The sequence below is a fragment of the Peromyscus eremicus genome, chromosome 8a (genome assembly GCF_949786415.1).
Source record: "Peromyscus eremicus chromosome 8a, PerEre_H2_v1, whole genome shotgun sequence".
In the NCBI taxonomy this organism is placed as follows: Eukaryota; Metazoa; Chordata; class Mammalia; order Rodentia; family Cricetidae; genus Peromyscus; species Peromyscus eremicus.
Genome location: NC_081423.1, coordinates 85,070,553 through 85,097,559, shown reverse-complemented (window position 1 = coordinate 85,097,559; position 27,007 = coordinate 85,070,553). Strand labels below are relative to the sequence as shown.

General features: G+C 43.9%; 1 protein-coding gene across 5 annotated transcripts; it reads left to right on the top strand.

The window, feature by feature from the left end:
• Positions 1-1,378: 1,378 nt before the first annotated feature.
• Positions 1,379-24,036, top strand: Gjc1 (gap junction protein gamma 1). 5 transcript variants are annotated; one of them, XM_059271894.1, is made up of 5 exons: positions 2,005-2,111; positions 9,678-9,777; positions 14,995-15,103; positions 20,908-20,981; positions 22,313-24,036. In XM_059271894.1, the coding sequence occupies exon 5, from the start codon at positions 22,333-22,335 to the stop codon at positions 23,521-23,523; it is 1,191 nt and encodes a 396-aa protein (XP_059127877.1). In that variant the 5' UTR covers positions 2,005-2,111; positions 9,678-9,777; positions 14,995-15,103; positions 20,908-20,981; positions 22,313-22,332; the 3' UTR covers positions 23,524-24,036. The 5 variants fall into 5 exon arrangements, with proteins under 5 accessions (XP_059127879.1, XP_059127875.1, XP_059127877.1 ...); XM_059271893.1 differs by lacking the exon at positions 14,995-15,103; XM_059271896.1 differs by lacking the exons at positions 2,005-2,111; positions 9,678-9,777; positions 14,995-15,103 and adding an exon at positions 1,379-1,548.
• Positions 24,037-27,007: the final 2,971 nt, after the last annotated feature.

Here is a 27,007-nt window from a genome sequence, read left to right as displayed (position 1 = left end):
CGTTCTAGTCCTCATGTTCGGATGTCCTCTATTTAGTTTCCTTTTCCCCCTAGAAGAGGGATCTGTGATAAACCCAAGCGCATATTAGACCTAGGTAAGAGCTCTAGTGCTACACCTCATCCTCAACATGTTTTTTTTTTTAATTAATATTTACATGTATTTAAAAGCTCTTCACATTTACCACTGACATATATCTCTAGAGGGGTAATATGATGGCGAAGGCCCACTGGGGAGAACTTTGGTACTGAGGCCACGCCAGTTAAGGAACTAAAGAGACCCAAGCAGCTGAGGGGCCAGTGTTGGCTCTCAGTACACCAAATGTGGATCAGAAGTAGCCACCACGTAAGCCGGACAGGGTGGGCAGAGGCTGCAGGATCTCTGTGATTTGAAGACCAGCCTGTCTCCACAGCAAGCTCCAGAACACTAAAACTACACAGAGAGACCCTGTCTTAAAAACAAAAACAGAGGTTCAAAGCACTGGTGTGGTGAGGCCATGCCTCAAATCCCACCGCTCAAAAGATGGAAGCCGGCGTCAGGAGTTCAAGGCCAGTTCTCAGCCATATACTGAGTTTGAGACCAGCCTGGGCTACATGTGACTTGGTTTCAGAAACAAAATAACAACAAAAATGAAAATTGAGGCTCAAGTGAGCACATTGTTTGATTTTTAGAGAGAAGCCAGAAACCAGGATGTAAAATTTTGGGCAATTTACATTTTTGGAAAACATGGAGGTCAAATAAAACCCCGGGAAGGAGGGCAGCCCTTTTAAGTTCTTACACCTGTGAACTAGCCCGCAGGGCTTGGCTTCAGGTGAAATTTGATCCGAAAGTTACAGCTTAATTTCTTTCCTGGCCAGGGGCAAAACAAAAAGCTTGTTCCTCTGTAATTCTAGAGTCCAGGAATGGTCAGCCCTTGACTGCACAGAGCCGCCTCCTCTCCCTACCTTGGTAAGCTGTCTTTTGTCACCCAGTCTCACTCTATTTAAAGTATTTAGGGGAATTTTCCGTTTCTTTTTTTTCTTAGAGATTATTTTGAATTGTTTGTCTCTGTGTCTGTATGCAGGTCTGTGCACATCAGTATAGGCAGAGGAGTCGGATCCCCAGGGGTTGGCGTTACAGGTGGTTGTGAACCCGATGTGGGTGTTGGGTTCAGTACAAACAGCAGTACAAACTCTTAACCGCTGAGCCATCTCTCCAGCCCCAGTTTTCCTTTCACTAACTGGCAGCTTCGCTCAGGGGGAATTCCAGTTCACGCGCATTTTTAAGAAGTCTTGTCATTGGGATCTTGCTGGGATGCAAGGAGTTAAGAGGAAATGGCCTATTAGGGTTTTGCTAATCCGAGAAACCCAGGACCTCAAAACTATGTAGCCCGCCTGCAAAAGCCACCAGGCGGGGATGGTTGGCCGAGAGGCCCCGGAGGTTCTGCGAGCAACTGCAGAGCAGAACCTAGAACGGCCATGAGCAGCATCCCGAGATCCGCTGGACCAAGGCCCTGACCCAGCGCACGAGATAACGGCGGCGGAGCTCTCGGGCCTGACCCGGGAAACTCAGGTGAGGCGTGTCTCCATCACGCCGTTAGTGGCCGAGCGGCTCCTCCGAGAATCCCGCCGGAGGACACGAGCCCGCAGCGCGCCAAGTCAGCCAGCAGCCCACCCGGGCTCCCGGCTCCGCGCGCAGGGGTTCTCCCGCCACCGCCGCGCCCACCGCGCACGGGACCGCCCGGGAGCGCGCGCAGCCGGCCACGGAAAGTTGGCGCCGGCGCGGGGCCGCGCGCTCCGGGCGCCCCCCTCCCACCCGAGGCGCACGTGCCGCCGCGCCCCCGCTCCCAGGCCCAGACGGGACGCCCCCACCCCCACCGCGGCACGCAGTGCGCAGGCGCCTCCCCGCGGGGTCCCGGCGGCGGGAGGGAGCGGGAGCGAGAGAGGGAGGCGGCGGGCACGGCGGCAGCGGCTCCAGCCTCGGCTGAGGGCTCAGGCGGAGAAGGCGGTGGCGGCGGCGGCGGCGGTGGCGGCGAGGCGGCGAAGGTGATGGCGACGCGGGGCCCATGAGGCGGCGGCCGGCGGGACGGGCCGAGGCCCGGCGGAGGAGGAGGCTTCGGGGACGCCCACCGCCGGGTGAGCGGCGGCTTTGAGGGGGACCCGGGCCGGGCGCGGCCGGGCGAACTCTGAGGCACCTCGAAAGCGGCGGCGGCGGCGGGCCGGGCTCCCGGGAGTGGCCGGGCGGGAAAGGTGGCCGCCGAAGGCTTCCCGCCGAGCCCCGAGGGGCGTCGCCACCCGCGTCCCGCCGCCGTCCCCGGCGCGCCCGCCCTCTTTGTCCCCAGGCGCGCGGTCCCCAAATTGGGAGGGAAACGGCTCGGGCGGGCCGGGGGCGGGCGGCGGCGCTCCCGCAACTCCTCAGGCGGTTGGGGGCCCGGCCCGGCCGGCGCTGGGCGGCTGGTCTTTGTCTGGCGACCGCGGCCGCTCCTCCGCGGCGTGCTGCGGGGTCCGGCGGGTCCTCCGTCTCCCTCGGAGGTTTTGACCCGAGGTTTGGTGCGAGCGCTGCGGAGCGGGAGAGGGGCTGGCGGGAGGACCCGGCTCGTCGCCCCTTGCTGGACGCCTTTTCTTCACTTGAGATGACTTTATCCTCACTTGGTAAAACTTTGGAGCTCTGCTGGGTTTTTTTTTCCCCTGTGTGTGTGTGTGTGTGTGTGTGTGTGTGTGTGTGTGTGTGTGTTAATTGTTCTTCGTGGAGTCTCCAGATTGAAAGCAGAGCGGAGGCGCTAATGCTGTGATTGGGCTGGCTGCTGCGGTTGGAGTTTTTGAGTTGAAGAGATTTATGTGACTTGTGTTTAGAATTTGGGGTCTCCCGCCCCCCACCCCTTTGCGATTGTTTGGGATTGCTTTTCTTTTGCCAAGTTGAGTTCAGGTTTTATCATTTGAAGACATTTTCGGTCCTCGAGAATTGGCCGTGCTACAGATTTCAGTGTGCTCCGGCTTTTATTTTGTCCTCATCAACACTAAGTGAAATCGAGGAAATCAAGGTAGACCAAGTCTCGATAAGATATCTTATCTGTGTCTTAAGTCCAAAGGTGTCCGGTTTTTGTTGTGCACTCTTACAAGTGGATATATGTGAAAGCCCTGTAAAAGCTATGCAAACGAAAGATTTTAATTCTCTGTTAAGCAGAAATCAAGTTTGTTTGTAGTACATGAGTATCTGTAAGAAGAGAATTAATATGGTAATTTTGGAATCAAATCCTTCGCCCTGTGAACAGTTTGTGGGTATTTTTCAGATCAAGAATAAAAGCAAAGAGAAACAAAAAAGTCCTACAAACTTAATTGTTTAGCTCCTAACTAAATTAGTTGTGAATTTGTGTTAAATTTGCAGGTTTCTTTTGGTGTGAGCAGGGGTTTCTTTGCAGTTACTTTGCGTTTCTGAAGGTCTGTGTAATGGCAGGATGCTAGGAACTAGAACAGACTCTTCTGGGTAAAGGGTGAAAAGCTTTTTTAAACCAATCCGTTACACCAGCTCTTCGGTGCAGAGGACTGTAGGCAAAGGGCATTTCGGAGAGAAAACAGGCAGTAGACGGTTTATAAACGTGTCTTGATTTGTCATAGTCTCAAACCGTTGGTTTCGTTCTACCAATTCTGTTCCTTTGGAGAACCCTGACTATACAGCTGAAGAATAGAAGACCAGGTACTCAGAGTTTACATACAGCAGTAAATTCTTGTTTTACAAAGTCTGGAGTTGTCAGCACACCTTGGCAAAGGTTTTATCTTTCAGACCTGTGGAATGTGTTTACCCAGGAGGGTTTTCCTAGGTACAAGGATGAGATGATCTCATTAAAGATAACATTTTACTTTTTATGTGATACGATTGGAACTGGTGATCTGGAACTTGGTATTCATCCCAGGCTGGCTTTGAACTCTAGTTCCTACTGCCTGACCCTCCAGATTGATGGGGTTACAGGTGTGTACCACCACAGGTGGCTCATTCAACAAACTTTTTTGTGATGCTGGAGACTGTACTTGGGCTTGACATATGCTAAGCATGTGCTCTGTCACCGAGCCCTCAGCCCCAGCAGACTTTTTCCCCATTAAGTACTTGTGTGGCACAGAACTCGAAACTGAATAAACAAAGATGAGTACCATTTGCTCAGTGAGTTTTGTTGTTGTGTTTTGTTTTTCAAGACCAGGTTTCTCTGTGTAGCCTTGGCTGTCCTGGAACTTGCTCTGAAGACCAGGCTGCCCTTGAACTCAGAGATCCACCTGCCTCTGCTTTCCAAGTGCTGGGATTAAAGGTGTACGCCACCACTGCCTGGCTCCTCAGTGTTTTTAACGTGCAAAAAAAGTTTAGCAGTCTGGTAATTATCTAAAATCCTTGAAAACATGTACAAACTTTTGGAATAAGTTTGCTTTTCCTCTATGGAAGTGGAATAAATTTCACATACTATTCTTATCCTCTAACCTCTAAACAATGTTTAACTTTCATAGTTATATGGCTTGTTTTATCCACGCTTTTTTGTGGGAGCTAACTGGTTTTGACTGAAATAATTGTAACCTCATGATGACTTGTAACGTACTCCTTTTGAGGAGTTAAGTGGAGTTAGACTCTATTTTTAGGGGATTCCTTTTGACTCATTCTTGGAGCTGGGATTCCTAATTGCCTATCCAGGGTAGGTTTTTATGTGGACTTAGATTCCATCCTGAAGTACTGCCTCCTCTCGGGTTCTGATTCTGCTCCAGCTCTTCCTCAGGTCCCTCTCTGGTGGTGGCCGTGTCTTTACCTGATAATCTTGGTCTTAGTCCTTATTCTTTCTCTCCTTTCACTCTGAACTCTACCCATTCTTGGTCTTCAGTTACTAGGTATATTTTGAATTTTGTTGTGTTTTTGAGACAGAGTCTCATTCTAGTCCAGGTTGACTATGAACTCATGGCAGTCCTGTCTCAATCTCTCCATGTGCTTGTAGAGTTGGAATTACTGATGTGTGCCGCTGTGCTCCATTGGTGTATACAGAGCTGGAGAGTGAGCCTACAACATCTTGGATGCTAGGGAAACACTCTGCCAACTAAGCTACACCTCCAGCTTGCTTTTATAGCTCCATTTTCTTTTCCTTCCTTTCTGTACTAGGGATTGAACTCACAGCATGGTAGACAAACACTGCCACTGAACTACATCCCTAGTCCTGCTTATATAGTTTTTCTTATTCTGTGTATCCTTGTCATGCTTATGTCTTTTTCCTGCTTCTTGAAAGTTCAAAGCTCACCCAAAGAGTCTTTGCACACACTCCATCTATTTCCTTTACCCCAGAGGCAAGTCTTTATCCTTACTCCTATCAAGAAACCTTTCAGGACTAGAGAGATGGCTCAGCAGTTAAGAACACTTGTTCTCACAGAGGACATGGGTTCGATACCCAGCACTAACATGGCAGCCAACCATCTATAACTCCAGTTCCAGGGTATCCTAACACTGTCTTCTGACCTTGCAAGCACCAAGCACACAAATGGTGCACAGATACACATATGAGCAAAATACTCATACACATAAAATTAAATTAAAAAGAAAGAAGCCTATCTTTCTAGTTTAGCCTAGGGACCTCTAAAATACAGTACTCTTCTAGGAATCTATGCCTATCTGGAAGCTTTGCTATTACATATTGTATATTCTTTTTCTTTGTATGTGTGTGGTCCCCCCCACCTTGGTGGTGGTGGTTGTTTGGAGATAAGAGTCTCCCCCTATATAGCCCAAGTTGACCTCAATTGGTCTGTGTGGCTTAACCTCAAGTACTAGGATTATAGGTGTGTACACCTGGTTTAAATATTGTGTTTGTATGTTTACAGTCTTACATATGGATATAGTTAGTGATGTTTTGTTGTGGTTGGTTTGTTTAAAGGTTTATTTTTAATTGGCACCTAGAAGGCAGAGGCAAGTGGATCTGTCAGTTCGAGGACAGATGGGACTGTACAGTGAGACCCTGTCTCAAACAAAACAGAGCTAGAGGGATGACTCGGGTTAAGAACACCAGCTACTCTTCCAGAGGACCTTAATTTGATTCCTAGCACCCACATGGAGGCTCTTAACCTTCTTAACTCCAGCCCAGGGGATCCAGTGTTCTCATCTGGCCTCTGCAGGCACATACATATATGCAGGCAAACACTCTTACACATAAAATGAGTTTAAACAAACAAAAATATTTATTTTTATTTTTTGTATATATGTGTGTGCCTGATAACCAAGGAGACCAGAAGAAGGCATTATATCCTCTAGGTGCTTGTGAGCCACCCATGGTGGGTGCTGGGAATCGAACCCAGGTCCTCTGGAAGAGCAGCCAGTGCTCTTACTGCTGGGCCACCTCTCTTGTTCCTGATATTTTGTTTTTAAATCTGTTTTTCTAACTTGTTAAACTTCAGTGATGATGTCTCAGCCTTCCCTGTGCTGATGTTGGTGTGTAGTGGTGGTGTATCTGAGTGCTATAACACTCACTAATGATGCTCAAGGGCCCAGGTTTGATTCCAGCATCAAAAACAAAACAAAAAATACCATGTCCCACCTCTCCCCCAAACAACTAGTTCACATAAACAAAGGTACTATATTACCTGTAATATAATATGCATAACATCGAGGAATCATATTTTCAGCAAGATCTTTGCTAAACTTGAGCAGACTGTCAAGTGAAATAAAGATTTTTTTCCCTTTTGACACATTGCATCTAGTTTTTAAATCTTGCCTTATTTTGTTGTATGTTTTTGAGACAGAATAACTTAAACTCTACAGTCCAGGCTGGCCTCATACTCATAATCGTGCTGCATCAGCCTCCCAAGTATAGGCTCATGCATTATTGATTTTATCCTATTTTCTGATGTATATTTAGTAACCCATACTAGCCTCAAACTTAGACTATTATGTCTCAGACTCCTAGTACTGGGATTACAGGTGTGAATCACAAAGCCTGGCCTAGAACATCTTAGTTTGAGTTTGGAAAAATGGTTAGGAATTGTGGTTTGAATAAGAGTGCCCCCCATAGGCTCATGTATTTGAATGCTTACTCATCAGGGAATGACACTACTTGAGAAGATTAGAAGGTATGGCCTTGTTGGAAGAAGTGTGTAACTGGGGATGTTTTAAGGTTTCAAAAGCCCAAGCAAGGCCCAGTGTTTTTTTCTTCCTGCTGAAGAACCCTCAGCTATTCCAGCAAAATGTCTGTCTGCACACCACCATGCTCCCCACCATAATGACAGTGGACTAAATCTCTGAAACTGTAAGCAAGCCCCAATTAAATGCTTTCTCTTGTAAGAGTTGCTGTGGTCATGGTGTCTCTTTACAGCAATAGAACACTAAGATGGAAATGGTAGAGATAAATTTAGAAAAAAATGAATTGTGATTCTGAAGCCATTGCATCCTATTGTACTTAAACCTAGAATATAAAAGTGGAAAATATGTGTATGATTTGAGATCTTGTCTAAGAAAAATTATTTATGTATGATTTATGGTTTGCATCTTAGGTGTTTCCCTAAAGCATGAGTTGAAGGCTTTGGTCTCTAGCTGATGATGCTGTTGGGAAGTTTTGGGAGCTTTAGGAGGTGACAGTGTGCCTTTGGAGGGTGTGTTTTGGTTTGACCCTCTGTCTTTGTACTTCCTGGCTGCCATGTGAGCAGTCCTGTCCTTCCCCACACTCCTCTGATGATTCTGTACGTCCAAAGTAATGGTGCCAAATGACCCTGGACTGAGACTGATTCCACAAGCAAATCCGTCCTTCCTCCTTTTTTGGTTTATCATTGTTATTCTTTGTCATTGGAAGCTGATGGATGCTCAGTGGTTACAAAGCGTTTTCTTTTCTCTCTTTGTTTTGGGTGTTTTGAGACAGGGTTTCATGTAGTCCTGACTGACCTCAAACTTACCATGTAGCTGAACATAGCCCTGAATTCTTGATCCTCCTGTCTCTACCTTCCAGGTGCTGGGATTCCAGGTATGTACCACATCCTGTTAGAATAAGTAGCTTTATTATTTGGACCACACCAGAGCTCTCAACAGCTAGGAGCTTTGTTTCCAGCTGCTTTTTATATGTTTTTCACAGGGAAACTGTCCCCTCACTCTGGAGGTTTGAAATTGCATATATATGAGCATAATTTCTTAAGACAGGAAAAATAAAAAGGAGATCTGTGCTCAGAATAGTGTTCTTAAATTCTAATAGCTAATCTTAAAGCCTTAATATAACATTTTGGTTTTTAAAAAGTGTGTCTTGGACTATATGTTAATACTACAAGATAGGTCCATTGAGCTTGTACTGAATCTCATGGCATGTTGTTATTCCAACAAAAGAACCTTTGATATGAAAGAAAGTGATTAGAAGATGAAAATTGTATAACATTCACATTGCAAATAAACATTTAATGGAACTTGTAATTGAAACTGAATTTTTTTTCCTACTATATTTATGCAGGGGGATTAAGCCCTGAACCTCCTGTGTGCTAAGCAAGTGCTCTACTCTCTTGATCAAAATCCTTAACCTCTGGTGGCTATTTTAATCAGTCTTTCAAATAAAAGTAAATTTTTTCCAATACTCAGTAGTGGATGAAAATCAACAAAGAATAATGGCAGGGACTGTGGGTTTTCAGGGACTCTTGGGCTGAACCTGGTAGCACAGACTGTGATATCAGCAGGAGAGGCAAAGGCAAGGAGATGAGGAAGACTGCGGAGGAAGTTCGTGCCAGTCTGGACTACGTGAAACACTGTACACAAAAACTGGCCATTTAAAAATAAAGGGCTGGAGAGATGGATGGCTCAGTGGTTAAGAGCACTGACTGCTCTTCCAGAGGTCCTGAGTTCAATTCCCAGCAACCACATGGTGGCTCACAAACCACTTGCAATTAGATCTGGTGCCCTCTTCTGGCCTGCAAGGAACACTGTATACATAATAAATAAGTAAACCTTAAAAAGAAAAAAAAAAAGGAGCCAGGCTGTGGTATCGCAGGCCTTTAATCCACAGTGCTCGGGAGGCAGAGGCAGGATCTCTGTGAGTTCGAGGCCACTGTGGTCTACAGAGTAAGTTCCAGGACAGCCAAAGCTACACATATAAACCCCATCTTGAGAAATCATTGAAAAAAGATGGTTGTGTGGAATATTAGGTGTGATAATTCCTTTTTTTTTTTTTTTTTTGTTAAATTGTTTATTTGCGTGTATGTGTACAGGAATCACAGATGAAGGTCAGAGGACAGTTTTTTTGTTTTTGTTTTTTTTTTTACTTTTTGGGATCAGAGAGTTACAGATAGTTGTGAGCTACCATGTGGGTGCTGGGAATTGAACCCAGGACCTCTGGAAGAGCAGCCAGTGCTCTTAACTGCTGGGCCAGCTGTCCAGCCCCAGTTTTTGTTTTGTTTTGTTTTTAATAATTTTTTAAGGATTTATTTTATGTGTATGGTGTTCTATCTGCATGTACACCTACATGCCAGAAGAGGGCACCAGATCCCATTATAGATGGTTGTGTGCCACCATGTGGTTGCTGGGAATTGAACTCAGGACTTTTGGAGGAGCTGCCAATAAGTGCTGAGCCACCTCTCTAGCCCCCAGAGAACAACTTTGGGGAGTTGGTTGGTTCTTAACCCTGTTGAGACAGGGTCTTTCTTGGTGTTCTGCTATGCTACATACCTCAGGCTCACTGCCTTTGAACTTAGGGGCTCTTCTTTCCACTTCCCATCTCCATGCAGGCATGCTGAGATTGCAGATATATGGTATCAGGAGTTCCCTAAGGATTGAATTACGTTGTCACGCCTGTGCTGCTCACTGAACCATCTTACTGGCTTCCTGGTAATGTTTCATGCTTTATCTCCATGTTGGTCACATGAGTGTTTAATCTGTGAAGATTCATGAAGGAGTGTGCTTGTTTTTGTGCTGGAGTTAAACACAGGGCCTTGTGCATGCTAGGCAAGTGCTCTACCGCTGAGCTAGCTGTACCTCAGCCCTGTTAATTCATCTTACCATATTCTTTAGGAAGTTTACCAAAAAATCAAGATTGTGTATAAAAATTCAGGTTGAAGAATTCTTTTGAAAATACACCAGCCTCTCACAGCTGGAGCTAAGCTAGTCCTCTTTAGGGGTACCTGTGTTCTCCATTTGTTGTAGGCCTCTTCTGTTTAGTTAGTTACTTGTATTACCTTATTGTTATCCAAAGAGTTAGAATGTTAAAAAGAGTTTTATTGAGAAATAATTGAAATCTTACATGTCACTCATTTTCTTTTAAGATTTATTTTTATCTTATGTATAATCTGAAGTTCCAGCTCATTTATTTAAAGCATCCAAAAGGGGCTGGAGAGAGAGTTCCACAGTTAAAAGCACTGGATGCTCTTCCAGAGGACCTGGGTTCAACCCCAGAAACCACACGGTGACTTACAACTGTCTGTAACTTCAGTTTCACGGGATCTGTTGCCCCTTTTTTGGGCCTCTGCAGGCACCAGGCACACATATGGTACACCGACATACAGGCAGGCAAAACATTCATACACATTAAAAAGAAGAAAATAAACTACCAAAGACGATTTCTAGTGTGTGCACAAGGATATACAAGCATCACCACAGTTAATTAAGAGTACTTGGTTCCTCTAAGAGGACTGGTTAATATCCTAAAGTGATATCGCCACCCCTCAGACTTAGACAGCCACTAATCTACTTTCAGTGTAATAAATCACAGGTGCTTGAATTTGTCTAGATAATTTTGAATTTTATCTAGGTAATTGTAGATATTTGAATTTTGTGTTCTGTGTTATAAAAAATTAGAAGAGAGGCTTGGTAGCACATGCTTATAATCCCAGAACTTGGGCAGCTGGGGTAGAAGGGTTGTAACGTTTAGGCTATGGCGTGCCTAGCAGGGCTCTGTCTCAATATTTCTTGGGTGGGTGGTATTTCATTTTATATTTCCACGTACCACTGAGAAAAGTCGTGGCAAGAAGAAGTCAGGGAAGGAACCTGGAGGCAGGAACTGAAGCAGAAGCTATGGAGGAGTGCTGTTTACTGGCTTACAAATCTGTATTTTAAAAGATTTTTTTTTCTATTTTATGTATGTATGCCTGAGTGTGTGCTTTGTGTACCACATGTGTGCAGGAGTTCTCAAAGGTCAGAAGAGGGCATTGGATCCCTTGGAACTGGAGTTACAGGTGGTTGTGAACTGCCATGTGGGTGCTGGGAACTAAACCGATGTCCTCTGCAAGAGGAGCAAACACTTAACTACTGAGCCATTTTTAGCCCCTCAAAAAATAATAAAAAAATAATAATTGTAGATAAGGTTTGACACACACCTGTAATCCTAGCGTTTGGGAAGTAGAGGCAGAGGATCAAGGCTAGCCAGGGCTACACAGTGACATAGTGAGACCCTTTCTCAATCTCCCCTCATCCCTCCCCCTTCAAAGTCATTGTATATTATTTTATTACAGAGGCTTATAACATTATATATATATATATATATATATATATATATATATATATATATATATATATTGGTTTTTCGAGACAGGGTTTCTCTGTGTAGTTTTGTGCCTTTCCTGGAACTTACTCTATAGACCAGGCTGGTCTCGAACTCACAGAGATCCGCCTGCCTCTGCCTCCCGAGTGCTGGGATTAAAGGCGCGCACACCACCACCACCCGGCTTTAATATAAAATATTCTTATAGCCAGTATTCTGTATTTATTTAGGAATAATTGCAAATGTAGTATTACTGATCAAAAGACAGTATTTTAGAGTTTTTTCTTGGTGAAGAGTGGCATTTGAGAGAAGGTCTCTGTTTAGACCAAGTGTCCTTAATTGAACTGTGGCTGTCTGCCTCTGCCTCAGATGTGCCACTGTGCACGGCAGTATTTCAGTTCTTGATAAATATTGCTCAGATGTCTTCGAGAAGTATGCCAGATCACACTTGCCATTGCTGTATGATATTAGAACGTCCACAAATCTAGTAATATTGGAAATACATTTATTTGACAATGTTTACTTTCCAAGACTGAATAGTATTTAGAATTCTCAATTTGATCTAAGCTTAGGCTGTTTTAGACGTGGATACCAGTACTGTCCTTTTTGAATGAAGACAGCCCCACTTACGAGGCATTGTGGATGAATGTGGTATCCCATACTTTTCCAGCTGGTTCCTGAATGTTCTTGAATTCAAACAGAATGGCTCTTTGCCAGTGTAAATTGGCACTTCAGCCCACAATGGTGTGTTTTATTTCCTTGTTGGTTGTTAGAGCCAACATTTCAGATGCCTCTCTTTTCAGTTAGTTTTATAATTTGATTCATGATAAATTATATTTTGTGTTTCTCAAATGTTGTTCATAGCCAGGAACACTTTTGAAAACAAGTTGTTTTCATGTTTATGCCACATAGATTACTGTTTGCCTGTTAGCTGCCATAATTCTTTTTCTTAGAAATTGTCACTAGCTAGTTATTAAGCATCTATTATCACTGATGTGGAATTAACTTCCACTTAAAACGTTCCAGTTAAACAAAACTTCATTGTAAACCCCTTAATTGATTCCTTGTCTGCACTATAAAGCATACTCATTCAGGGATGTGAGTCACTAGCGCAGTTCTTAATGGATTGCTCAGCTCTTGATCTGGGATGCCCAGATAGTGAGTTCATAACTTGGTGAGCCTGTCTTCAATTTTTTTAGTTTAGTCCAGGTTTTCTGGAATGACTGTTTGGGAAATACCTTTTTTTAGGGGGTGAAGTTGAGACAGGGTTTTTCTGTGTAACAGTCTTAGCTGTTCTGGAACTTGCTCTGTAGACCAGGCTGGCCTCGAACTCACAGAGATCTGCCTGCCCCTGCCTCCCGAGTGCTGAGATTAAGGCGTGCACCTCCACCTCCCAGCTGGGAAATATCTTTATGAAAATTTGACATCTTATTATTGTTAATGTCACTGCTGTTACTTTGCTTCCTTCCTTACCCTGGAGTGCTGAATTCTTTGTAATTTTTCAGTTGTTCTATGAATTTTATTGTGCCAGAGATAATATTAAGCAATGTGAACCTTAGAAATTAGCTAGTTTGATATTCTCCATTTAATGTCACAGTTGGAAATATGGAAAGGGGATGGAGAGATGGTTCAGTGGTAAAGAGCACGTACTACTCTTGCAGAGGACCTCAGTTCAGTTCTTAGACACCTGTAACTCAGCTCCAGGGAATTTGAGATGCCTCTGGCATTAGTGGGTACCTGCATTCATATGCATGTGTGTGTGTGAAAAGAAATATGGAAAATAAGACCTGATTCTTGAAGCACGTGAATCACGTTCTGAAATCACTGTCCTTGGTTCCTAGTCCATTCTGCTCAGTTTCACAAAATTTAGGGTTAAGAATCAATCTTTAGTTCATCTATAGATTTTGTTTGTTTTTTGAAGCAGGGTTTCTCGGTTATAACCTTGGCTGTCTCCTCAACTCAGTGAGTCTACTATGCTTTGTTTGTTTTTCCTCTTTGCTCTGAAAACCCTCCAGTGAGCTCAGATAATTAAAGGTTTCATGTTGTTCCCTCCTCTCAGGCATTTCTGTAGTGTATTGTCTATTATTTAAGGAGTGAGTAACTACTGCTTTATAGATTTCCCCCTTAGTGTTAATTAAGGTATACAGACATACATTCAAGATCATGTTATATTCCAGAATGGCCTCGAACTAATGATCTCTTGCTTTAGCATCCTGAGTGCTGCGATTATAAACTTGCTACCATGCCTAGTCTGTCTGACTTAAAAAATTTTTTTTTTATTTTACTTTTAAATTCTGTGTATATGTGTGTATCTGTGTGTGGGTTTGTACATGTGAGTGTCAGATCTGGAGGTGGAGTTACAGGTGGAAATGAAATGGCTGATGTGGGTGCTGGAGATTGAACTCAGGTCCTCTATAAGAGCAGTATATGCTGTTAACTGCTGAACCATCTTTCAGGCCTCTATCTGGCTTTTATTTTATTTTAAAATTGATTTTATTTATTTTATGTGTATGGATGTGTTGCCTACATGTATGTCTATGTACTATATGCATGTCTGCCTACAGAAGCCAGAAGGCATTGAATCTCCTGGAGTAACAGGTGGTTATGAGTCACCATGTGGCTGTTGGAGATTGAATCTGGGTCCTCTAAAAGAGCAGCTAGTAGATACGTGTACACACACACACACACACACACACACACACACACGGATCAGGATGTAGTGGCTCACACTTGTGTTCTCAGGATACTGAGTCAGTAGGATTCCGGAGAGCTCAAGGCAAGACTACAAAGTAAGACTCTTTCTTACAAAAAGAAAAAAGAAAGAAAGAAAAGAAAAAAAGAAACTGCTCAGCCCACTGGTCCCTTGCACTGTTCCCAGTTAGCTTTTTTATTTTAAGGGTAGGGAGAAGAAGCTAAACTTGGTAGTACTTGCCCATGTAGTCTTAGCACTCAGGAGGCAGAGGCAGGAGGATTGCCACGAATTCTATAACAGCTTGATCTAGATAGTAAGTTCTCGGCTAGCCAGGGCCAACTCAGAGATGCTGTCTTGAAAACCCAAAAACCAAGTGTGTAGATAGATGGATGGATGGATAGATTGATGGATTGATTAGAGGAGGTTGATCACATTTCTATGTGTTGGCTTTTGTTTTCCTCAAAAAAATATGAGAGCCTTTGAGAATCTGGGATTGGCCTGGGACTACATGATTTAAGGTGCAAGTTTAAAGAGCCATAGCCAGAATGAAACATCTCTGGAAAACAAGCAGATTGTTTTCTGAAAAATGTTGGACAAAGGTGAGAAACTGAAACTTGAAGGAAAAATGGTTAACTTCAGCCCGACATCTGGGCTGACGCTGGATTCTGCACAACATCCTGTCTCTGCGTAAGCCATCCACAGACGGACTGATGAAACGGGATCAAGAAGAAAAGTATGAAGGGCTGTCACAGGCTGTACAGTAGCAGGTACTAGAGAAACACACAGTCCGTTTGTTGACCAGGTGTTTATTTAGCACTTAAAATCTATCTTTCCCTAGTCGAGATGCTGAAGTAAGGGTCTGGCCTTTGTCTTTTAGGGGGGCTCCCAGTCAAGTTGAGGTGACAAGATAAAAAGTTGAGGCACTCGTAATAATCATGATAATGTGTTTGGTTTGCCTTGAGTCCAGACACAGCTCTCAGGACTTGGTATGTACACAGTCTGCATATCTCCCCCTTTAACAGTTGTCTCGGGCTTGCTGTTCCCAAACTGAATGTACTAACTTCTCAATGTCCAGGCATTACCCCATCCAGCCATCCCACCCCTCCTGGTTGAAAGGACCCTTGCAGAATTTTTGTTTTGTTTTTAAGCTTTAATTGATTTATTCTACATTTAAGATGTAGAATAAACTCAAATTTCCTGGTCTTACCAAGTTTTTTGTATGTATGTTTGCTTGCTTTTCAGGGAAGCCAGTATCCTTTTTTTCTTCATATTTATTTTATTGTATGTGTATTAGTGTTATGCCTGAATATCTGTGCACCATTTGCATGCCTGGTGCCCAGCGAGGTCAAAAGTTGTCAGACCTCCCTGGAACTGGAGTTAAGGATGGTTGTGAACTACCATGTGGTGCTGGGAACTGAACCTGCATCTTCTGCAAGAGCAGTACATGCTCTTAACCACTGAGTCATCTCTCCAGCCCCAAGAGTTTCCTTTATAAATCAGATCCCAAGGATTGGGATAAAGTCCTTTTCACATGAAAACTGTATGCAGTCCCCTTTGCAGTGGGTGTGTGAGTGATGCTGGGAGTCCAACAAAGGCCCTTCAGCATGCTAAGTGAGCACCGTACCACTGAGCTACAACCTAGCTGTACAGCAAAATTCATCACTAATAAGTGCCAGAACTCTAGAGCAAGACTGGCTAACTTCATATTCCGGTTTTACAATATTTAGTAATTAGATGATCATAGACAAATTATATACATTATCTGAATCTCACTTTCTCCTGTTTATGATGATCCCAATAATAGACTCTACCACCCGAGATAGTCCAGACAATGTGATTTATACTTAATTTTTAAAAATTCTATGAACTTCACTTAACAGAAAAATGCAGTAAGTTTTTACTTGATTCAAATAGTGTATAACTAAGAAAATTATGAATTTTGGGTCTAATGTAATTCAGTGATAGAATTCTTCTAGTGCAAGACAAGGTAGATTTATATCTTAAGTTACTTGGAAAATAGACTAAAAATAACATATTTGGTTTCTGTCCAATAACCATTATATAAGCAAACATGATTTTCTTTAGTGTGTGTGTGGGTGTGTCATTCGTTTTGAATTATGGACCACCATGGGCTGTAGTATTCTTTTTTAAAAAATTAGCCGGACGGTGGTGGCGCACGCCTTTAATCCCAGCACTCGGGAGGCAGAGCCAGGCGGATCTCTGTGAGTTCGAGGCCAGCCTGGACTACCAAGTGAGTTCCAGGAAAGACGCAAAGCTACACAGAGAAACCCTGTCTCGAAAAACCAAAAAAAAAATATTGTTGGTTTTGCTGTTCCTTTGGAAGCCCATGCTTTTTTATTTTAGAAAAAAATTACCTGTCACCCATTTTATGTGATGTTAGAATGAGTAAAACACATCATTTACATAGAAAGATACAGTAAAATGCTGAAACAGGCTTTTTTTTTTCCCCCTTTTTCTTTGAGATAGGGTTTCTCTGTGTAGTTTTGGTGCCTGTCCTGAATCTCGTTCTGTAGACCAGGCTGACCTCGAACTCACAAAGATCCGCTTGGCTCTGTCTCCTGAGTGCTGGGACTAAAGGTGTGCACCACCACTGCCCGGTGTTCAGGCTGCTTTTTAAAATCAGCTTTATAAGCAGGGCAGTTGTGGCACACGCCTTTAATCCCAGCACTTGGGAGGCAGAGGCAGTGGATCTCCGAGTTCAAGGCCAGCCTGGTCTACAGAATGAGTTCCAGGAGATCAAGGCTACACAGAGAAACCCTGTCTCAAAAAAAAAAAATCATCGTAGGAAGAGTGCAGCGCGGCGGCCCCGGGGCCGAGGAGGGACCCAGACATGGAGCTGCGGGAAGAAGCTTGGTTTTCAGGGCTGCTGGATTCTGAGGACCAGCAGATGGCCAGTCATGAGAACCCAGGTTACAGTCCATCATGCCGTGAAGTCACGGGCAGGAGCTTGAAACAGCTAGTCACAGCACATCCAGTCAACAGCAGAGAGAAATAAACGCATGTTTGCTTGCTTGGGAAAAAAAAAAATCGTATTTAGCAGAGTTTGGGGCTTCAAGGACATGGTGCTAGCTTCTGGTTAGTTCTGGTGAAAGTCTGATGGTAGGGCACCTAGGCAGCAGGAGACTGTGGTAGCAGATCACCTCACCAGACAGGAAGTAGGAGAGACTCAGGGCTCAGGATCAGACTTTTATACACAGAATTCAGTGGAGGAGACCAGCATTTCCTCCTGAAGTCAACATCCCAATGGCCTAGAGACCTTCCATTAGGTCTTTTTAAAAAAATTTATTTTGTTGGGTTGGGGATTTAGCTCAGGGGTAGAGAGCTTGCTAGGCCTTGGGTTGGATCCTCAGCTCAAAAAAAAATTTTATTTTGGTTTGGTTTGGTTTTTTGGTTTTTTGTTTTTTTGTTTTTCTCTTCAAGACAAGGTTTCTCTCTATAGCCTGACTGTCCTGGAACTCGCTCTGTAGACCAGGCTGGCCTCAAACTCAGAAATCCGCCTTCCGGGGTTGGGAATTTAGCTCAGTGGTAGAGCGCTTGCCTAGCAAGCACAAGGCCCTGGGTTCGATCCTCAGCTCAAAAAAAAAAAAAAACAAAAAAAAAACAAGAAATCCGCCTTCCTCGGCCTCCCAAGTACTGGGATCAAAGATGTGCACCACCGCCACCTCACTTGGCCATTCTAAGGAGTAAAACTCCAATATGTGAGGTTTAGGGGGAGAGACATTCAATATAGCAAAGAGAAAACAAAAACAAAACAAAATCATTTATTCCTAAGCTCCCTTGTAAGAGGCCATTTTTTTAATGTAGAAAAAGGTATTTTTTAAGATTTTTGGTTTGGTTTGGTTTGGTTTTTTGAGACAGGGTTTCTCTGTGTAGCTTTACGCCTTTCCTAGAACTCACTCTGTAGCCCAGGCTGGCCTTGAACTCATAAAGATCCGCCTGGCTCTGCCTCCCGAGTGCTGGGATTAAAGGCGTGTGCCACCACCACCCGGCCTGTTTTTATTTTATAAGTATATTTTGCCTACATGTGTACATGTGTGTAGTGTGTGTGCCTAGTACACCCAGGCCTTGGATTCCCTGAAATTGGAGTTGGAGTAAACAGCTAGTGGTGAGGCGCCGTGTGGTGCTGGACACCAGCCTGGGTCTTAGGGAAGAGCAGCAATGCTCTTAACCATGGAGCCATCTCTCCAGCCCTAGAAATCTACTTCGTTTTTAGTTTTTTTTTTTTTTTTTTTTTTTCAGATTTATTAATTTTATTTATGAGTGTTTTGCTATATGTATGCACATCATGTATATGCCTGAGGTCAGAAGGCATTGAACCCACTAGAACTGGAGTTCCAGGTCGTTATAACTATGTGGGTGCTGGGAGCTGAGCCACAAGAGCAGCAATTAGGCCTAGCCACTGAGTCATTTCTCCAGCTCAGTTAATGTTGTTTTATACTGGGAAGTCCACATTGATAAAGACTGGAGGAAACAGCCAGGTGGTGGTGGCGCATGCCTTTAATCCCAGCACTCAGAAGGCAGAGGCAGGTGGATCTCTGAGTTCAAGGCCAGCCTGGTCTAGAGTTCCAGGACAGCCAGGGCTGTTACACAGAGAAGCCCTGTCTTGAAAAAAAAAAGGAAAAAAAAGTTTTATGTTATATATATGGATGCTTTGCATGTATGTCTGTGTTCCATGTGTGTGACCGGTGCCCAGTGACCACAGAGGCCAGAAGAGGACACCAGATCTCCTGAGACTGGAACTTTGCATGGTTGTGTACCACCATGTGGGTGCTGGGGATTGGAACTGTGGAAATGTTCTTAACCTCTGAGTTGTCTCTCCAGACCACTTGTGGGATAGTTTCTCTTAATGGTGTTGGTTTATCTTGCCTCCACAAAATTAAGAAAAAGGATGAAATAATTTGTGCATTCTGTCTATAGAGGACAAAGTACCAAGATTCTCTTCTCTCAGACATTTTGTAGTCAAGAGCATAAATTATAGGGAGACCTGCACTAGAAACTTCAGGATGTGGATATAGGATGCTATGATTCTATAAAAAGCCCATGGAAAGTAAGGCTGGAATGAGGTTCTCCCTTTCTCTCAACCCCCCTTCCCAGAGGCCTTATGTATCCCAGGCTGTCCTTGAACTTGAACTTACTCCCTGATTCTCTTGCTTCCACATCCTAAATGCTGAGTTATAGGTGTGTGCCACCATGCCCCATTTATGGGCATTGGAGATCAGATCAGGGCTTTGTATGCACTAGGCCAGCACTCTACCAACTGAGCCACAACCTCAGCATTTGGCTTGGTTCAGCATATCTCCCCCCCCAACCCCCCCAGTCCCCGGGGTTTCTCTGTGTAGTTTTGGTGCCTGTCCTCGCTCTGTAGACCAGGCTGGCCTCAAACTCACAGAGATCCACCAGCATCTGCCTCCCAAGTGCTGAGATTAAAGGTGTGTGCGCCACCACCACCCGGCATTTTTATATAATTTTTTTTATTAAAAAAGTTTTTCTTTCCTTTTACATACCAACCCCTCTTCCCCCTCGGGATTTGTGTTTTTGAGACAGCATCTCACTTTGCAGTCAATGCTACACTGTATAAACCAAGCTCTGCCTCCTGAGTGCTGAGATTAAAGGTTATGGGCCACTAGGCCCAGTCTCAGCAATTGTTGTAAATTTATGTTAATAAAATGATAGTAATGAAGGAAGTTGGTGCCATATGGATGATGTTTGACCCTAGCTTTTCAGAGTTACACAGCTTGATAATGGATACTGAATCCTCCTACACTGGTTTGCTTTGTTGTTGATAGTTTTGTTGTCTTGAGAGAGCTCACTGTGTAGCCAGCTAGCCTAGAGCTGGCTATGGAGAGCCTTCTGGCCTCCAATTCACATTGTTTTGTTTTCCAAGCTCACTTTATTTTGTTTTTAATCACAGTGCAGGTGTTTTCTTTCTCCGACTTTGTGAGCCATTGGATCTGTAAATCACCTCCTGTGGAGACTGGTGTTCAGTGACTGAGCCAGCTGTTGGGTGTTTCAGCTGAACAGCTTGCTCCTACTTGGCTGCTCAAATCCTAGTGAGAAGTATTGGCTGCCACAGAGCCAGGGCTGTTGGTAGCCTGCTTTAACCTTGCAGTGCTGAGGCTTCGCTCTTTGCTGTAGTTGTCAAACTTCATCAGTGACTGGCGTTTGTTTGTTTGTTTGTTCGTTTTAGCCGCTGTCTCACTTTTAACCCTGGCTGGCCTGGAATTCTGAGAGATCTGCCTGTCTCTGCCTCCCTCTTCCAAATGCGATTAAATACTCCACCATGCCCAGCGATTTTGAATTTTCACAAATTATCCATTTCCCTATTAGGTTTTCTTATTTTTTAATTAATTTTATTTACTTTGCCTGCATCTATGTATGTGTACTATGTACACTTCTGGTGCCTGCAAAGGCCAAAAATGGACATTGGCTCCTCTGGAACTGGAGTTGGAGACAGTTGTGAACCGCCACGTGGGTGCTGAGAGTTGAACCCAGGTCTCTGAAAGAGCAGCCAGTGCTCTTAACTGCTGAGTCATCTCTCCAGCCCCCTATCATGTTTTCATAGAGCCTGATGAGCTAAAAACTTTGAGGTCACTGTTAATTTCTTCTGTCATTTATTTTGGGAGGAGAGTCAAGCCTATTTCCTTCTCATTCTGAGTGACCCCCCGTAGCACACAGAAAACTTTGTTTCTTCCCGAAAATGACACGTTAGTGATTCATTGTTTTCTGTGGGAGGAAGCTGATGACCTGCTCTTTTCTTTTTCCCTTCCAGAGAGACTTTGGGAAAGTAACCAACAAAATACCATTTCTGAAAGAAGGTTTTGGGTAACAAGTTCTGGATAACAGGTAAGTTTGGAGTTACTTGGTGGTGGTGATTTACCGTAATCTTTGTAGTGCGGTGGGAGAGGAGGAGTTGAAAATGTAGGTGGCCTTTGTGTCAAATGTTGTATTAGGAGTTTAACATGTGACACGGATTCTAGGCATAGATGTGAGTGTCTTGGAATAAAATTATCCTCTAACATGCTGTTTTTAAAGATGGGTATGGTGACAGACACCTATAATCCCAGCATTCCAAGACCAAGGTGGGAATAGCTTGAGTTCAAAGGTCAGCCTAGGTAACATTTGACCCTCTGAAAAACAAAAACAAAAAATCAAAAATAAGACCTGGGCATGGTGGTGGACGCCTTTAACCCCAACAGTCAGGAAGTAGATCTCTGTGAGTTTGAGGCTAGCCTGATCTACGTAGCGATTTCCAGGACAGCCAGAGCTTCATAGTGAGACTTTGTCTCAAAAAACAAAAACAAAAATATGCTAATTTTTAGTGGATTTGCCTACCAGTTGGATTTGCTGCTCTCATGGATCAGTTTAGCATACATTTCTTTTTATATCTATCATTAAAATTTTTTTTTGTTGTAAGAGCTTCCATTGTGGGCTTTTAAAAATAAAACCAGGGTTTGCTCTGCTGTGTGGCCTAGCAGGGACCACTCCCTGGTTCCTCTCTCTATTAGTGCTCATCATTACCAGTTATTGACAGCTGTGGTTCCTTAATTACTTACGAAAAATTTTGAGACAGGGTCTCACTGTGTATCTCTGGCTGGCCTGGAACTCACAAAGATCCGCTTGCCTCTGCCTCTCAAGTGTTGGGATTAAAGATGTGTGTCACTACTCTTGGCTTCTTTAATTACTTCAACATTTTGTTAGCTGGTCTAAAACTTAAGCTTTCTAGTAAACTGCCTCTTCACAATGGAATCCATCCCATTTTATGTTCTCAGTGGTAAATGTGACTGGACCAGAAAGCTGCTCCAGTGCATTATTTTGTTATGTGTAGTGCACAGTGTCTAGGTGTCCCATAACATACTAATATATGTAAAAATACAGTGTGCTGCATCTGAGAGAGAAACCAGGAAAGCACACAAGACCTTCTGTGTCTAGACATGAGTAAGGTTGCTGTCTTTCCTAAAGCTGTTAGAGCGAGATGTGAGTATAGTCCAACGTTTGTTCTACTATGAGTCCTGAAGTGAGTTCTGTTTCAGGGTTACAAAGTCCCTAGAAATACTAGGAATTAAAATTTACATTGCTAAGGTTTGATTATTTGTTGGGCACCAAAAATAGAAAGCTACTTTTAGCATTTGTTGATTTCCCTCCCCCACTCTGCTTGGTACTTTTCCACATACCAGGGCAAACCAATTCCATCACCATGAGTTGGAGCTTCCTGACTCGCCTGCTAGAGGAGATCCACAACCATTCAACATTTGTAGGGAAGATCTGGCTCACCGTGCTGATTGTCTTTCGAATTGTCCTGACTGCTGTAGGAGGAGAGTCCATCTACTATGACGAGCAAAGCAAATTTGTGTGCAACACAGAGCAGCCAGGCTGTGAGAACGTCTGCTATGATGCCTTTGCACCGCTTTCCCACGTGCGCTTCTGGGTGTTCCAGATCATCCTGGTTGCAACTCCCTCTGTGATGTACCTGGGATATGCTATTCATAAGATTGCCAAAATGGAGCATGGTGAGGCAGACAAGAAGGCGGCTCGGAGCAAACCCTATGCCATGCGTTGGAAACAGCACCGGGCTCTGGAAGAAACGGAAGAGGACCATGAAGAGGATCCTATGATGTATCCAGAAATGGAGCTAGAAAGTGAAAAAGAAAATAAAGAGCAGAGCCAACCAAAACCGAAGCATGATGGCCGGAGACGAATTCGGGAGGATGGGCTCATGAAAATCTATGTGTTGCAGCTACTGGCCAGGACTGTGTTTGAAGTGGGCTTTCTAATAGGACAGTATTTCCTGTATGGTTTTCAAGTCCACCCATTTTATGTGTGCAGCAGACTTCCTTGTCCTCATAAGATAGACTGCTTTATTTCTAGACCCACTGAAAAGACCATCTTCCTTCTGATAATGTATGGTGTTACAGGCCTCTGCCTATTGCTTAACATTTGGGAGATGCTCCATTTAGGGTTTGGGACCATTCGAGACTCACTGAACAGTAAAAGGAGGGAGCTTGACGATCCGGGTGCTTATAATTATCCTTTCACTTGGAATACACCATCTGCTCCCCCTGGCTATAACATTGCTGTCAAACCAGATCAAATCCAGTACACCGAGTTGTCCAATGCTAAGATTGCCTACAAGCAAAACAAAGCCAATATCGCCCAGGAGCAGCAGTACGGCAGCCACGAGGAGCACCTCCCGGCTGATCTGGAGACTCTGCAGCGGGAGATCAGGACGGCTCAGGAACGCTTGGATCTAGCCATCCAAGCCTACCATCACCAGAACAACCCCCATGGTCCTCGGGAAAAGAAGGCCAAAGTGGGGTCCAAATCTGGCTCCAACAAAAGCAGTGTTAGTAGCAAATCAGGGGATGGGAAGACCTCCGTCTGGATTTAATCTTGGTTGGGCTTAAAACTTGGGTTTTCATAGTTTATGATAAGCAGCGGCTCGCTGAATAATGACTTCCATTGAGTAAACATTTGGCTCTGGTTATCTTCAGGGATGCTGTTGGCTCATGATCCAAACTCAGGGGACTCTGAAGGTGGAGCTGGGATGAGTGGGGAAAGGGAAACACAGTGTTCCCAGGCACATGTTCTCAGCAATAATACAGTTGCAGAACTTTACATTGTGTCTTCCAGATCCAGAGAAGAACAGATCTATTTAAATCATTCTGTTGAACAGTTTTTGTATGTACAGTATTATGGTACATTTTTTTAGTATGATAACTTTTTTTTTTTGTATTTGTACATTGGACTGCTGTAGTTATACTTTTTTATATTAAAGGAAAAATCCTTGTAAATAATGCCTGTTAAAAGCTAGCGTTATTGCTTTGTTTAGCAAACGTTACCTTGTGATTAGAATTGTAGTAGATGCTACACTTAATAAAAGTGCCTCTCGTGTTTTGGGAAAGCTTTAAGATTCATAAGGAAACTGAGGGAGAAATACCAGTTTTCAAGTTGTTGGAAGAAGATCCCTATTAGAAAGAGGTTGAGATCTTTCTTCTGCCTGGGAGATCTTGGAACATCCTTCCTGTGACCAGAGTTGTAGCTGTTCTTGGAATGTGTTTCCAAAGGAAGTAAATTTTTACTACAGGTTTCCTTTAAACGCCCAGCATGGCTGTGTGCTTTGGTGGTGTGTCTGACCCACGGTCTTCTAAAGACTGAGAAGTGAGGATGCTCCTGTGTAGCAGTGCGTAAGCGGCTCCTCAGTGTGCAAAGACACGCCTGGAGAGCAAACCTAACAGTGAGTGAAGTTGTAAAGCTCTTCCACTTGCCCAGAGTCTCTGTCCAGAATCGCGACTCTCTGGTTTCTGAAGAAGCTGGTCATGAGTATTTTCTATATTTGTTTAGCATTAGAAATAGAAACAAAAATTCTCTTAGATTAAGAGTACCCTAAGCTACTTGTATTGAAAATGAAAATGGCAAAAGGCCTAAATCCAGATGCTTTATTTTAATAGTTGGGTGTGAAGTGTTCACCCATGTCTGCCAATACGGTTTCTATGTGAGTGGCCGTTCTTCAATTGAGGTCAGTATTTATTCCCTGTTAGCGTGTGTGTGTGTGTGTGTGTGTGTGTGTGTGTGTGTGTGTGTGTGTGTTAATAGCAAGGATTAACACTCATAAACTTGTAATCTGCAGTGTTTTGCCGTCTTCAGTCTCACACCGGGTTTGTCTTGAAGTGCAGAGTCTCTGCACACAGCTTTTAAAGTAAGCCAAGCTTGTGGTCCAGCAGCGAACATCTCATGGGGTGTCTTGCTCTTTCTAGTAGAAAGTCTCTGCAGGCCACCTCTCGTTTGAAATTGTGCTGACGTTTGAAACGCATCCCCTGTTATTTAGAGCACTGGACAGTGCCCTGTGTGCTCACTGGCCTTTGCTGTTGCCCGACCCTTCCCCAAGCCCACTTTATCTTTTGGGTATTTATTTACTTACATTTGCTTTTTAAAAGATCTTTAAACTTTAGCCTAGAGTAGATCCTCATCGTCTCTAACCTTTTAGGCAGTTAAAGGGGACTTTTCAGAAAATTATTTATTTATTTATTTATTTATTTATTTATTTTTTGGTTTTTTGAGACAGGGTTTCTCTGTGTAGCTTTGCGCCTACCTGGATCTTGGTTTGTAGACCAGGCTGGCCTCGAACTCACAAAGATCCGCCTGCCTCTGCCTCCCAAGTGCTGGGATTAAAGGCGTGCGCCACCACCGCCCGGCGAAAATAATTTATTTTTATGTATCATGAGCAATTAATAGATACACAGTCCTTCCAAACCAGTTCATTAATAGGGAAATGAATATAATTCTAACAAGACAGGCAAGATTTTAACCACTGAGGTCTAGCTAGGATAACCCAGTTCTCACATTGCTAGTACATTCAGCAGATTTCTTAATTGAAGGACAGAAAATGCACATGTACTCCCAGCTTCTACCCAGAGCCTAAGGGGGAACAGAGTGGCCTGCCAGAGGAAAGGTTGAGAATTGGAGCGATGTGGGAAGGAGTCAAGCAGAAATGCCAGAAAGAACCAGGCAAAGGCACTTGGTGCCAGGAGCGTCCACTGGTTCCTCACAGTGCCCCCGGTGCTTCGTCCTGACCCGTTATGATGAGAATCTTATCTTTTCTGTCGAGCTAATTCTTCAGCTCCTCAGAGTCTACAGGAAGTTACTCTGGGTCACCTCCTTGTGCATACACTGTAAAGTTTATTTTTAACCTTTTGCTAAAGTTTTAATCATGACAAGGATTTCCCAGCTCCTGTTGCCTTCTTAGCATATTTCTTCCAGCTTTTGAGCATAGACTTTTCCAAAATATAACATTTTCCCCTCATGATATTTTATGGACCTACATTAAGAAAAATCCTGGGGCTGCAGAGATGGGTCAGCAGTTAGGTGCACTGGCTGCTCTTCCAGAGGATGGGTTCAAAGCCCAGTATCCACATGGTGGCTAACAACTCATTGTAACTTCAGTTCCAGGGCATCCAATGCTGCCTTTTCGGCTCTGCAGACACTACATGGGTGTGGTGCACAGGCATGCATGTAGGCAAAATACTCATACACATAAAATAATAATAATATACCTTTAAAAATAAATGATTTAAAAAAGAAGTTATGCTTTTAAAAAAGGAAGAATGAAATGATCTGCTTAGCCTGTTGAAATCTGTAAAACGTGTTTTTATCAAAAGGCAGTTGAAAACTCAATCCTTCATGCACCAGCATCAGGGTGGGAGTCCTGATGAGCTTGTTTCTACACACCTGCTTCTGCTAAAAGCTTGTAGTCAGAAGGGATGTATAGAAGAGCAGGCTATGCCAGGCAGTGGTGCCGCACACCTTTAATCCAGCACTCAGGAGGAAGAGCCAGGTGGATCTCTGAGTTTGAGGCCAGCCTGGTCTACAGAGCAAGTTCCAGGACAGCCAGGGCTAAACAGAGAAAACCCCCTTTTGTTTTTTGTTTTTCCGAGATAGGGTTTCTCTGTGTAACAACCCTGGTTGTCCAGGAACTCACTCTGTAGACCAGGCTGGCCTTGAACTCATAGAGACCCACCTGCCTCTGCCTTCTGAGTGCTGGGATTAAAGGCACATGCCACCACGACCCTCTTTTGAAAAACAAACAACAACCAAAAGCAGGCTGGCTTTTCTCAGTACAGGTAGGAGGGTGGGTGAGTTCCCATCTGCCTTAAAGTGATGTCCCTGTCCCCTTGCCCACTTCGTCTTTGCTTATGATTTGCTTTGCCTATTTTCTTTCCTTCTCTCGTTCCCTTTCTGTCCCTTCGTCATCTGGTCCCCCCCACACACACACACACTCCCAGTTTTGATTTTTGAGACAGGGTCTTGCTTTTGTAGCCCTGGCTGGCCTCAAATGCAGCAGCAGTTGTCATGCCTCAGCCTCTCAAGTGCTTGGA

Bases quoted from the DNA above. Each gene is read 5' to 3' on its own strand.
- Gjc1 (XM_059271896.1), top strand. From the start codon at position 22,333: ATGAGTTGGAGCTTCCTGACTCGCCTGCTAGAGGAGATCCACAACCAT.